Consider the following 12994-nt stretch of genomic DNA (forward strand, 5'->3'; position numbering starts at 1 on the left):
TCACAGGGGTTAAATCTTTAATATTAACAGTGCGAGAGGTGGTCTTCACAATACGATAACTCCTCTCATTCTGCTCCTGAGAGAGAGAGAGAGAGAGAGAGAGAGAGAGAGAGAGAGGGGGATAGAGATTATATATATATATATATATATATATATATATATATATATATATATATATTTAAAGAGAGAGAGAGAGAGAGAGAGAGAGAGAGAGAGAGAGAAAGAGAGAGAGCGAGAGAGAGAGGTGGAAGAGAATAAATGAAGGAAAGGGGAAGGTTATAAGTTTATATGGAAGGAATTGGAATGATTATTTTGGTCATGTCTCTTCCTGTTTATCTCTTCAGGATTTAAGGCGTAGGAAACTGAATTTCCCATGATTCTTACCTTTTCGTAGTATTTCACCTCATATTCGAGGATGACTCCATTGGGTTTCTCAGGCTCCTGCCAGAAAAGAGTGAGTGTGTCCCGGGTCACATCCTTACACTCAACAGACATCACCGTGGAGGGAGCTTCATAGAGATAGAGGGAGAGAGAGAGAGAGAGAGAGAGACAGAGAGAGAAGGAGAGATGGGAACATAAACAGAGAAATGTAAACAGACACTGAAGGAACAATATGCATAACTGAAAAAAAAGCAAAATACAAATAAATAAAAAGAGCCCCCCCACCACCCTCCCGGATTAAAGTCTGCTTTGTGTGTGTGTGTGATTTGTGTTAAACCCTGTGGTGTTGGGGCTGAGAAAGTCAAACAGAGTAAATGTGACCGAGACAGAAAACAATTTCAAATTTAAACAGAAGCTTCAGAATGGCATATAAACACAAACACCGTCAGCCACTCGGACTGTGTGTGTGTGTGTGTGTGTTCTGCCATTACCGACATAAAAATAAAAACAAAAGTAACAGAACTTTATCATGAAAATGCAGCTACAACGTCAGAACAGTGACCTGGCCAGAAATAAAACTGAAGCTGGGCCTGAATAAATCACATCCACAGGGTTGGGGACGGTTTGATTTCACTTTGTCGACCGGAGATGACACACGTCACACCTTTCACAAAAGCAGAGCTGTCTTTCACCCACCTCGCCTCACTCATGTGCCAACACCTGTGTCCACGCCACACGCCCCACGCTTGGAAGTCAGAAACGTCCAAGAATAAAGTTCTCAGAATTTCTGACCTTATCTTTCAGCATCTAAAAATTCTCGATAAGAGATTTAGTCAGTATTTTTCATCTGAGAATTCTGTGCACTATCTGCGGAGCTGTGGAAAGGTTTGCCTTGTAAGTGAATGCAGCAAAAAACACATTTCATTCCCAAGCAAATTATTCAGTAAATATTCAAATGATCTACTGTAGTCACAATTTTATTTTTAATGAATTATATTTGGGTGGCACGGTGGTGCAGCAGGTAGTGTCGCAGTCACACAGCTCCAGGGACCTGGAGGTTGTGGGTTTGATTCCCGCTCCGGGTGACTGTCTGTGAGGAGTTGATGTGTTCTCCTCGTGTCCGCGTGGGTTTCCTCCCACAGTCCAAAAACACACGTTGGTAGGTGGATTGGTGACTCAAAAGTGTCCGTAGGTGTGAGTGTGTGTGTGTCTGTGTTGCCCTGTGAAGGACTGGCGCCCCCATGATGATAAATTATATTTAAAAAATTATGGTTGATTACAGCTGCCAGTGCCATGAGTGTTCTGACGTCAAACGGATGCAGAGAGGGTTTTCTGTTTTTTTTTTTTTTTTTGGGGTGACTTCAAATTTGACATATTTTAAAGGGTGCCGTGATGGAAAAAAAGGTTGAGAAATGCTGCTCTAGCTGAAACTTACTGTTGGGAAAGGCCCATATATAAATGTTCTCTATGTAGCCATGTGTTATTATTGCTATCACTACTGCAATCCCATTAAAGTCTTGAAAAGAACTGTGAGAAAGGTTTCGGCTACACAATCCCTGTGCTGTATCCCACCGACTCGTGTTTCCAAGCCCTTCAGTGTGTGTCTGTGTGTGTTAAACAATTAAACCCCATCCCCAGCAGAGCAGCAGCATGACGGCGGGTTTTCCTTCATGCTGATCCATCTCTCTCCGCTCAGAACGACAGACTAAACATAGTTTAGGGCTCCATCACAAGCCCCTCAGGGTCAACACCCCTCTAACCCCCAACACACTCTGTTATAACACACACATCCATCACTCGCACGGCTCTGACAGATATGAGCCTGGAATCCAGTTAAAGGGAGGGGGAGGGGCTAATGTGAATGTCAAGATGAGTGGATCTAGAGTTTGAAGTGATTCTGTTGTACACAGAGGACACAGTGAGAATTCAGCTACAAATGTCTCCATACACTGTAACACCTCATATCCCAACATTTAATACACTCAATATTACAATTTCATGAACTTATAGAACATAGTACATTTTGTTTATATTTTAGATATAATTTCCAGTTAAAGCAACAGTAGGTAGTGTTTTTAGCTTAAAATTACAGCTTCAAATCGGCTGTAATAGGGAGAATAGAGCCTCTGTATTTGCTACTCTTAGCTCAGCAATGCAGCAACTGCACTATGTAACCTTTGGAGGAGGATAGGAGCATATCCACATCCTTCCATCTTTTTTACAATAGAATGAAGGCCATACACAGCTGTGGGTTTGTCCAGGCCTGAAGTGGTGAGCGAAGCTTGATTGTCTCCTTTCATTTAGAGATGTTGGTGTCGTTTTTAGGAAATTTCTGTGATGTCTCAAGTGGATGATCTTATAATTACTTTCCTCAGAAATAGCTCCTGATTTGAAAATGAGTAACTTTTACTTAGTTGCAATTTTAAAGAAGTAAACGATGGTCTCTGACCTTTGGAGAATACTGTAATCTGTATCATCAGTCAGTGTGTGTGTGTGTGTGTGTGTGTGTGTGTGTGTGTGTGTGTGTGTGTGTGTGTGTTCTGCAGGCTCCATATGTGTCCGGCAGACTTTCTTTATGATTTCGAATGAGAAGGCAGAGAATTGCACAAAAGAATATACAGAGTAGATGTCATGAATATTCAGAACTCATCTATGAATACACAGCGGCCGCTCACACGCCCACTGTTTCACTCTTGCAGACTTCATTGTCTGGACCTCATGCACACAGACACACACACACACACACACACACACACACATATACTGCCTTTCTCTTCTGTGTAGAAGCCAGGGTATTCATGATATCGGTGTCCTAATTTAAAATTGTTCAGTATTTTTTCAGCTTATAACACAGATACTCCTTTAGGTCTTTTCCATCAATGTGGAACTGGTTCCGTTAACATTTGAGAATCTAATTTGAAACCTTTCGGCGCATTTCCACCAACATTAATAGATTCCAGAACCAAAAGTTAATTCCCAGCTGGAACCGAAGAATAGTAGAACCAGACGGGTCTGTGGACTTTTTGTTCTGAAATGGGAAAATGGAAAATGGGAAACGACTTTCTCTCCGGCTCTCCGATTTCTGATATGGAAACAAAATCACAAGTAAAAACTCACGCAAAACTCACTTTTTGAGTGCTTTTGTATTTCCACTTGGGTTTCTACTGCTCCTATAAACACTACAAGTGCAAAAAAGAGACTCTGTGAGTCAGTTAAAAGATGCTTCTACGAGTCGTTTGGATGGCTCCCTTATTGTGATGTCACATTAGGGAAATTTGCATAGATCCACCTAGCATTTGTGAAGGTGTTCATGCAGACAGAGCCGGACCGCCCTATACACTCACTACGCACGTTGCGTACGGCTCCACAAATTAACAAAGGTACCCCTCGTTTCAAGCTAGGGAGAGTTTGTGTATAATCAGAAGATGAAGAGAAACTATTCAGAAGAGTCAGAAGAGTAACTATCCTTTAGGAAATGAAAATAGGAAAACCTGTGACTGTTCTTCTTGAGGTAGGATTGTTAATAAATAATAGTCTATGTACATAGCCACAGGAATATATTTAGAGGTGACGTGCACTGCACAGCTGCTCTCCACGGCCTCACAGTGCCACAGTGTCATGAACCAAACTTTGAAACTTAAAAGTGAACATATACTGATGTTTTTATATTGTCTAGTACTTGTTTAAAATTCCCCAAACACACCAGTATAGTCTAAAATTTACTTACTATTTCATACCGCCTTAAAAAATGACAAGTGCTAAGTTGAGTTCTGCGTTATTTCCAAGTGCTAAGTTGAGTTCTGTATTATTTCCAAGTGCTAAGTTGAGTTCTGCGAAACTTCAGTTCCATCTTAAATGCTACCACTATATTCACACAATCAGACTAACACTGGCATATTTGAAGTTTTCATTAAATATTGTAAACAGTGAAGCAGTTACAGGTGCCTGGACAAAACTACTGCATCATTTAAGGAGACACAAAGCTGCAAGCTGGAAAATAAACAGCTACATTTAAGGACTGCAGCTGTTATCGAATCTGACAAATGCATCATTTCATGATTCTGAAAAAAAATGAGCTGGTGATGTCTCTTTATGTGAGAGTGGTTTTGTGAAAAGAACTTCATGAACATGTTTTGTATCACCCACAGACCTATTCTAACTTATTTAAAAAGAGGTATAATATGTCCCCAATTTTCTACACTGTGTTCATAAGCTCAGAAGGACAGCTCTAGATCCACATGGTGATGTGCCTTTGGTTCCCATCAAAATTAAGGGAAACCCAGGCTGGGTCACTGAAGTCTCAGGCACTAGAGTTTATTTGGTCAAAAAGGGCTAAATCTGACCTTGGGTATTACAGTGTTGTGGGAGATGATCATCTCAATCCCTGGTGATGCTCAGTTAGCAGGGAGTCGACGGGAAAATAACTGGTCTTGCTTTCTCTGGGTGAGTCCCTTTCTCTCCCACTTTAACTCAGTAGGACCCTAGTTAAGAGTTAAGAGCATGTTGAGCTCCAGTGATGCTGTGCTATTATAAGTCTTAAAAATATGGTAGCGCCTCACATGCTTTGAAGGATGCATTTTTTAACATTAACCCTCAATATGGAAAGCTTATTGAGTAATATACAAAGAAATCTGTAAATAAATACATCTATAAATAAATAAATATTTATTATTGTCATAGAATTAATGCTGTTAATTATTATTATTAGCAGAGGTATTATTATTGTTTTTCCTGCACTGTGCCATGTGGAGGATTCTCCAGTTGTTTGTAAGTGTCTGGAGTTAAAGAGCATTAAGAGCTGTATGAAGATGATCCCCTCCACCCCCCGCCCTACACCCTAAACCCTTTCACCCTCCACCCTCTTGCCCAGAGGGTGATTTATGAGTATGTGCTGTCAGAAAGAGATCCGGATTCCCAGCACACACAGTCAACTTCAGCATGAAACTCAACACAACATCAAGAGAAAAGACCGTCACACACTTTCTCACACACACACTCACCCGCCTGATTGGTGGTCAGGCTGGTGGAAGCAGCCTGATCTGGGCTGGGGCTGAGTTTGGACACCCCGTTGACAGCCCAGATCTGGAAGGTGTAGTTGGTGTGCGCCTGCAGCTGATGAACATACACTCTGGTGGTTCGCAGGCTGAGTTTCTGGGGGGAGAACCGCACGCTGTCCGCACACGGCACACACCGCTGGGTCTCCCATGCACACTGCTTACACACCACATTGTAAGTGAGGTCCTGCCTGCCCCCTGAGGACAGCGGGGGGCTCCACTCCAGCAGGACAGACGTCTCATTCACACTGGAGATCAGGTGCTGAGGGGCTGTGGGGGGATCTGAGAGGGAGAAGGAGAGAAGGACAATCTTTGAGATTGAAGACCTGTTATACTAAGACTTCGGAGAGAGTTTCGGGTCCAAATTTCATGTGCTTTACTGTAGAGCTGCCATTGCCCCTTTCTGAACTGCTGCAAATTTAATGTCACTGGAGGTGAATGCAAACTGCCCAGATCTGTTACATTAGCATACAGATGCTCATGTTGGCTAGCAGTGTGCAAACTGTCATGGGATGAAAAAGGGGACCATCCCACCATCCCACCCACCTAGTGACTGAAGCCAAAAGTGCTCTCTGGGACTCCTGGCCTGAATATCTATACCAAATGGTTACAGCAAATATAGGACTTCACACTCAGGTTTTAATGTGTGTGTGTGCGCATACGTGTGTGTGTGTGTGTGTGTTTGGGTGTCTGTGGCACTAGGGTGTTTATTGTAAAGGAGGCTGAGTAACATTTACCTACTTATTTTATTACACAGCAATTTAATAAGGAGGGATTCCAGACACACACACACACACACACATACACACACATACACACACACACACACACCTGTCTTAGGCTGCATTCCACAAGTGAGTAGGGGGCATGGGAGAGCAGCAGTGCTCAGCGTTGACTGACACACACATATGAGATCCCAAACACTCACAAATGTTGTAAAAGAGGCTTAAGTGAAGTACAACGGTGGAGTCTTATCCACTTACTTAAATGAACTCTATTCTAAACATATATATATATATATAAAACCAGTTTGATGGTATTTTCAATACTGTCAAAAATGACCAGACACTAACTATTGTCCCCACAGCAACAATTTAAGGTGTGTGTGTGTGTGTGTGTGTGTGTGTGTGTGTGTGTGTGTATGTGTGCTTTACGTACGTGTACAGGGCATGCCCGGCGGGTCAGTCTCTGACCTGTAGTACCCTTTATCACAGTCACAGGAAGTGGCACCTTCCCTCCCTGAGTAACTGTGCAGTGGACACTTACTACAGCCTCCATCCGTAGATAAAGACCTGTAATAACCCAGTTTACACACTGAGAGACAGAGAGAGAGAGAGAGAGAGAGAGAGAGAGAGAGAGAGAGAGAGACTTATTAAAACTAATAAAAGTAACAGGTCACACATAAATTTCACAGTGTAATTTTTACCACAGAAAATTTGCAAATTATATTATAAATAATAATACATTTTATAATTTCTTTAAACTGCAGATCAAGAATCCACAGAATAAACCAGACTACCCTCCACAGAGATGCTCCCCCATGTAGGCGCAGACATGTTTACTATTTATTTATTAATTAATTTATTTATTACAGTATCCCTGACACATCCAGGTCCAAGTGCGTAGATTTGCTCTTGGCTTTGTTGGGGACCTTTGAAAAATAGCTCATGTCCACCTTCTTCTTTTTTACTGCCATCCTCACTCGCTTTTGACACCCATGTGTCATCCACGTTGCCCCTGATTCTTGCAGAGTAATATTCGCTTATGACTGGAAAGGTTTCCCTCCAGTTTTGGCGCTGCTAACAACCAAACGTAGCTACAGAGCCTCACGTGACAGGAGGGAAAGCACAGCCAATCATACTGGCCATATTTGTTATGGGGAGGTAGGACTCGAGTAGAGAATGTGATTTAACCCTTTCTGCACCTCTAGATTAATAAGAATGGGACAATTCAATAATCGGAATGGATATTTGTGAGGACACGTCACTTCCATCCATGCTAATTCTACGCCCTTGTCCAGGTCACTAGGTGTCAGTATTACTGCTATATCATAACCTGAAAATGAATCACAGGAGAAAATGTCTGATTGTGTAAATTGAGTAAATGTGAAAGTGTGTGTGTGTGTGATTCCCTGTGAAGGACTGGCGCCCCCTCCAGGGTGTGTTCCTGCCTTGTGCCCAGTGATTCCAGGTAGGCTCTGGACCCACCGAGACTCTGAACTAAATTATTCCAGACAAAGAATGAAATAATTAATTATTTAATTAACAAATGTATTTTAGTAATATGCAAATTTTAATTTAAATAAACGTGTATTGTAATATTTACTCAGTATTAATTCACAATATTTAGCAGGAGCTAAGTTGAGCAGTGGATGAAAGGATGAGAGGATGGGAGATGGACAGATGAGGGTATGAGGATGGAGGGATGAGTGGATGGAGAAGGAGGGAATGGGGGATGAGGGGGTGCAGATTGAGGAGTAGTGAATGATGTACAAGGAATCTCTGGTATTTTCACAGCATGGAGTGGGGAAGTCTAACAAGGTTTTAAATCCATCACACACACACAAAAACACACACACACACACACACTCACGCCTTGATTAATCCATACACCCATATGTCTTTATGTTTATCTGCTGACTCTGTATATCTTCATGAATTTTTTTAACATTCACAGAGAGGGAGAGAGAAAGAGAGAGAGAGAGAGAGAGGGAGAGAGAGAGTGTGTATGTGTTTTATGTTAAGTTTGGTGTCTAAGAAATTTAACAGACATCAGATCCTCCTTTATTCGCTCCATTTAACACCACTCTGTTTTATTTCTCCTTCATCCTCCCTTTACATTCCCTCCATTACAAATCCACATCCTCCTCCTCTTGTTCAGTCCAGAACCATCCCTCGCTCCAGGCTCACGGGCCCTCCCTGTCTGTTCTCTGTCTGTTACTTGATTGCTGTTTCTATTCTATTGTTTTATCCATGCTACTTCTCTGTCATCTCATTCTTTTCTGTCTGTGATTTCTCTCGGATTTCCTCTAATTCTTTTGTTCTATATCTCTCTCTCATTCTTTCTGTATTCTCTTTATGCCTCACCCTCTCTATTCTCTCTCTCTCTCTGTCTGATTGTGTATTCAGTGTGTAGTATAGAGGGATGAGGATTGTGAGGGGGTGACGGGGGGCAGGGGGAGAGACTGTAATCTGTGGGGTTTAAGCCCCTCTTCCCTGCTGAGCAGAATCAGAAAAATGCTTAAGACTGTTTATGAGTTGTATACTTGTGTTTGTGTTTATTGTGTGTGTGTGTGTGTGTGTGTGTGTGTGTGTGTGTGTGTGTGTGTGTGTCCGTTTTGCTTTAAAACAGTGTTTTATTTTTCTGGTGTATGACTGTGGTAATGTACTGCAGTTTAACTGTTTAATTCTGCTGACCACCCTGAACTGGGATGAAAAACAGAAAGATAAAGAAGAGAATGAGAGAGGGAAGGGGGAAGGGGTTGAGAAAGTGAGAACTGTGAGGGTTTTTTATACACTGACAGATTTAAGACAGTTCAAAATCAGATTTAACCTAAATACAGCGAGAGAGAGAGAGAGAGAGAGAGAGAGAGAGAGAGAGAAAGAATATAAAGATAATAAATATAATATAAAGGTAAGAGAAAATACACTGATCAGCCATATTAAAACTACTTTTAGATGAAGGGATCTGAGGCACTTTGTCAGTAGCCAAACTGTGATTGTCCTGAAGATTGTGGGTTCAAGTCTCACTCTGAGAATGTCTGTGAGGAGTGTGGTGTGTCCTCCCCGCGTTCTCCGTGTTTCCTCCCACTGTCTAAAAACACACATTTTTAGGTGGATTGATGACTCAGAAAATGTCTATAGTTGTAAGTGTGTGAGTAAATGTGTGTGTTGCCCTGTGAAGGAGTGGCGCCCCCTCCAGGGTGTGATCCTGCCTTGCGCCCAATGATTCCGGGTAGGCTCCAGACCCATCGCGACCCTGAACTGGATAAGCGCTTACAGATAACGAATGAATGAATGAATGTGCCAAAGAAAGCCTATGTCAGCAGTAGATGGGAGGCAACATAAAGGAACTGAAATCACTGTTACTAAGAGGTGTCTAAAATGTGGATTATGTAATAGCTGAATGCATATTTGTTTACCATGAATTATGTTTGAATTGCTGTATGCAAACCCACTCATGGTGTCTCCCTCTCTCTCTCACTCACACACACACACACACACACACACACACACACACACACACACACACACTAGCCTTGTAACAGGGCATTTCCACACTCCTACAATCTGATTATATGTCTTTCATTAGTGTTAAAGTGACAGAAAAGACTCAACCAGTAGGTGGTCCAATTACCACACACACACACACACACACACACACATCCAAAAGGGTTTCTCGAACTCATCCAGCTTTCATTATAGTAGACCTCATCACCCCCCACCCTCCAACTCAAACGCACACACACACACACACACACACACACACACACACACTGCAGTGTATCTTTAAATAGAGATTCTCTCACACTGGGTCACAATCCACTCCATCCACTCATCCGCGCTTTCACTCCTTTAATCTCTCTCTCTAAAGCCTCTCTTCTTTTCTCATCCCCCCTTTTTCCTTTTTCCAGTCTGCATTAAGAGCCTTTTCTCTCAGTTCACACACACACACACACACACACACACATTCTAACAAACAAACAAGCAAAGAAAATTAACGCATTGTAAAAAATACATTTAAATTATTGTATTAATATACTGTATTAGGTATGGAATTACTGTATTAAATAACTAATAGACTTCAATAATTAATAGACTTCAATGAGTTTCTGGCTTTCTTTGACTCTTTTTGTTATCACTCCTTCCTTCCTTTCTTTCTCTCACTTCCAAGCATTTCTCTCTCTCTCTCTCTCTAAGACAGTGAATAGTTTCCTGTCGGTGGCAGCTGTTCTACAGGCTGTACTGACTAATTAACAATTACTTCAGTCTTCAGGGAAGTGTGCGTGCGTGTGTGTGTGTGTGTATCTCTATGTCTGTGTGTGATGGATGGGAAACATGCGTTCTGCGAGGCTGATCAGTTTGATTAATGAGGTTTTCACCCCTCATTTTAACCTTAACCTCCATCTACAGCTACAACATTAAGTCCCACTGCTCGGTGAAGAACCATTGGCTTTGTGTCCAAACCCGTTACACAAGGAGAAAGTGTTTGCACAGCCTGGCCACACATATCCGAGCACCATTACAACTCACTCTCTCTCTCTCTCACACACACACAAACACTCACAAAATGCCGAATGAATAGTCTCTACACATTCAGTAGTGAACCCATCTTGATCCGAGAGGATTTGGCTTCACTCTCACAGGAAAACATCCATCATCCCATTGACTGACCCTAAAGACCTCAGAGCCAGGGTCCAAATACTTTATCCACACCAGAAAAAACACCTTATCAGACCCACCAAGGTTTCCCATCCCACTTATCCCTTCAGAAAACATAAAGATACACTATATTATACAATATATCCAAATATTTATACACACTCACTGAATTCAAAAACTTAAAGTTGCACCCACTGTAGACTTGTACAATCTCTAAAGAAAAGCATGAAACAACAAATGAACTGGTGTTGGGGCGGCACGGTGGTGCAGCAGGTAGTGTTGCAGTCACACAGCTCCAGGGACCTGGAGGTTGTGGGTTTGAGTCCTGCTCTGGGTGACTGTCTGTGAGGAGTTTGGTGTGTTCTCCTTGTGTTGGCTTGGGTTTTCTCCGGGTGCTCCGTTTTCCAAAAACACATGTTGGTAGGTGAATTGGCGACTTAAAAAATAAAGTGTCAATAGGTGTGAATGTGTCACCCTGTGAGGGCCTGGCGCCCCCTCTAGGGTGTGTTCCAGCCTTGCACCCAGTGATTCCGGGTAGGCTATGGACCCACCGCAACCCTGAACTGGATAAGCGGTTACAGATAATGAATAAATGAATGAGATGGCATTTGTTCTCCAGAACTAATCATCCAACATCAGCGCCTGACCTCACTGGCTGAATGCCATCAAATTCTCACAGCAATGTTTCAGCATCTAATTGAAAGTCTTCCTGGAAAGAGTAAAGAGTGTTATCAGAGAACATACTCTGATAATATATTCTTTGTTAATATCCTTCATTTCTAAATAAATGTTTGATAAATGTGTGTTCACAGTATAGTGTGTGAAAGCCATTTACCCAAACCTGACCTTTGTTCAGAACACACACACACACACACACACACTTTCCCAGTGAATAGACAAGGTGTGACAGCTGATACTGTATGAACTGACAGTGTTGTTCTTTTTTGAGGTATTGTTGTGTCAAGCGATTCTTTACATAACACATTTGTTTCAGCGGGTTTGAAATATTGTTGTAAAACTTCCTGAAATTAATTTCTCTCCACGTTCCCCTCGACACGTACCCCCACTTCCCTGCCTCGCTACAAAGAATAGCTTCCTAAAAGACACAATGACCTTCTTATCGCCTGCTCAATCTGCAGCTCGCTGGCATGGGGAAGGGAGGGCAGCATCAGATAGGATGCGTTTAATAAAGATTGAATACCTGCCGCCCGACACAAAGAGAGTTGAGTGGCTGGAACCCGAGAGCAGAGGGAGGGCCTGGCTCTGTGTGAGTGTGTGTACTTCTCTGATGATGTGCTTTACTGGCCCCATGAGACAAAAATGCTCTTTCAGGCAAAATACAGTCACATATATACACCGTGTCCAGTGTCTGCAGACAGCCCTCATAATTACAAACTTAAAGCTGCACCTCACTGAACACAGATGTTTGTATAATTTCCATAGGAAGGTGTGAGATGAAATGTAATGACTTTGAAGCAGCAGAACATATGTCTAATTCCACCATACCCAATGCCAAGTGTGGTCTAGGGGGGTATAAATCCTTCCAGCATTAGGCTGTACGTTAAAACTCTGGCGGAACTCAGTTAGATTTAGTGTTGGTTTCACTGCAGTAATGCAGCAGTCAATGGAAAACCCCTGTGAAAAATACAAAAAATTGTGTGTGTGTGTGTGTGTGTTTGTGCAGGCTGGGTGTGTATCTGGCAGGACGTGCTGATATTGTTAAAATCGAGAGAGCTGTGTTTCTTTTTTTAAGAGGAAGTGTGTGGCAGAATGCGGTATGTTAATACACTCCTCATTTGCACACACACACACACACACACACACACACACACACACACACACACACACACATATATTGGATTTTCTATACTTATGAGGAATTTGAAATAAACAGCAGTGCTCACCTACACTTAACCCTAACCCTGACCCATACTATAACCTCAGTAACCAAAATGACATAATTTCACTTGTTTCGTTTTTCAAATTAATGTATCAGTCTTCTTAAAAACAAACAAACAAACAAACAAACAAAAAGGGTCACTGGTTCAATCCCCAGGTCTGGCAGGAAAACTCACCCACGGTTGAAATGCTTATAAGCAGGTCACCTAACACTCACACTGCTCCCTGGACACCGAGGTGGACAACAGCAACCCCCTGCTCCGGTTGTGTGGTGTGTGA

General features: G+C 42.2%; 1 protein-coding gene across 2 annotated transcripts in view; it reads right to left on the minus strand.

Moving 5' to 3' along the window:
* epha4l (eph receptor A4, like) overlaps window positions 1-12994 on the minus strand; it is a 39898-nt gene that overhangs the window by 11947 nt on the left and 14957 nt on the right. For both annotated transcript variants that reach the window (XM_066661520.1, XM_066661528.1), the window contains exons 4-7: window positions 6594-6749; window positions 5382-5717; window positions 385-509; window positions 1-76 (exon numbers count right to left, since the gene is read on the minus strand). The exon at window positions 1-76 is cut by the window's left edge and continues 84 nt beyond it. In XM_066661520.1, the coding sequence (XP_066517617.1) occupies window positions 1-76; window positions 385-509; window positions 5382-5717; window positions 6594-6749 (693 nt within the window). The remainder of the gene's footprint in view (window positions 77-384; window positions 510-5381; window positions 5718-6593; window positions 6750-12994) is intronic.

The sequence above is a fragment of the Hoplias malabaricus genome, chromosome 1 (genome assembly GCF_029633855.1).
Source record: "Hoplias malabaricus isolate fHopMal1 chromosome 1, fHopMal1.hap1, whole genome shotgun sequence".
In the NCBI taxonomy this organism is placed as follows: domain Eukaryota; kingdom Metazoa; phylum Chordata; class Actinopteri; order Characiformes; family Erythrinidae; genus Hoplias; species Hoplias malabaricus.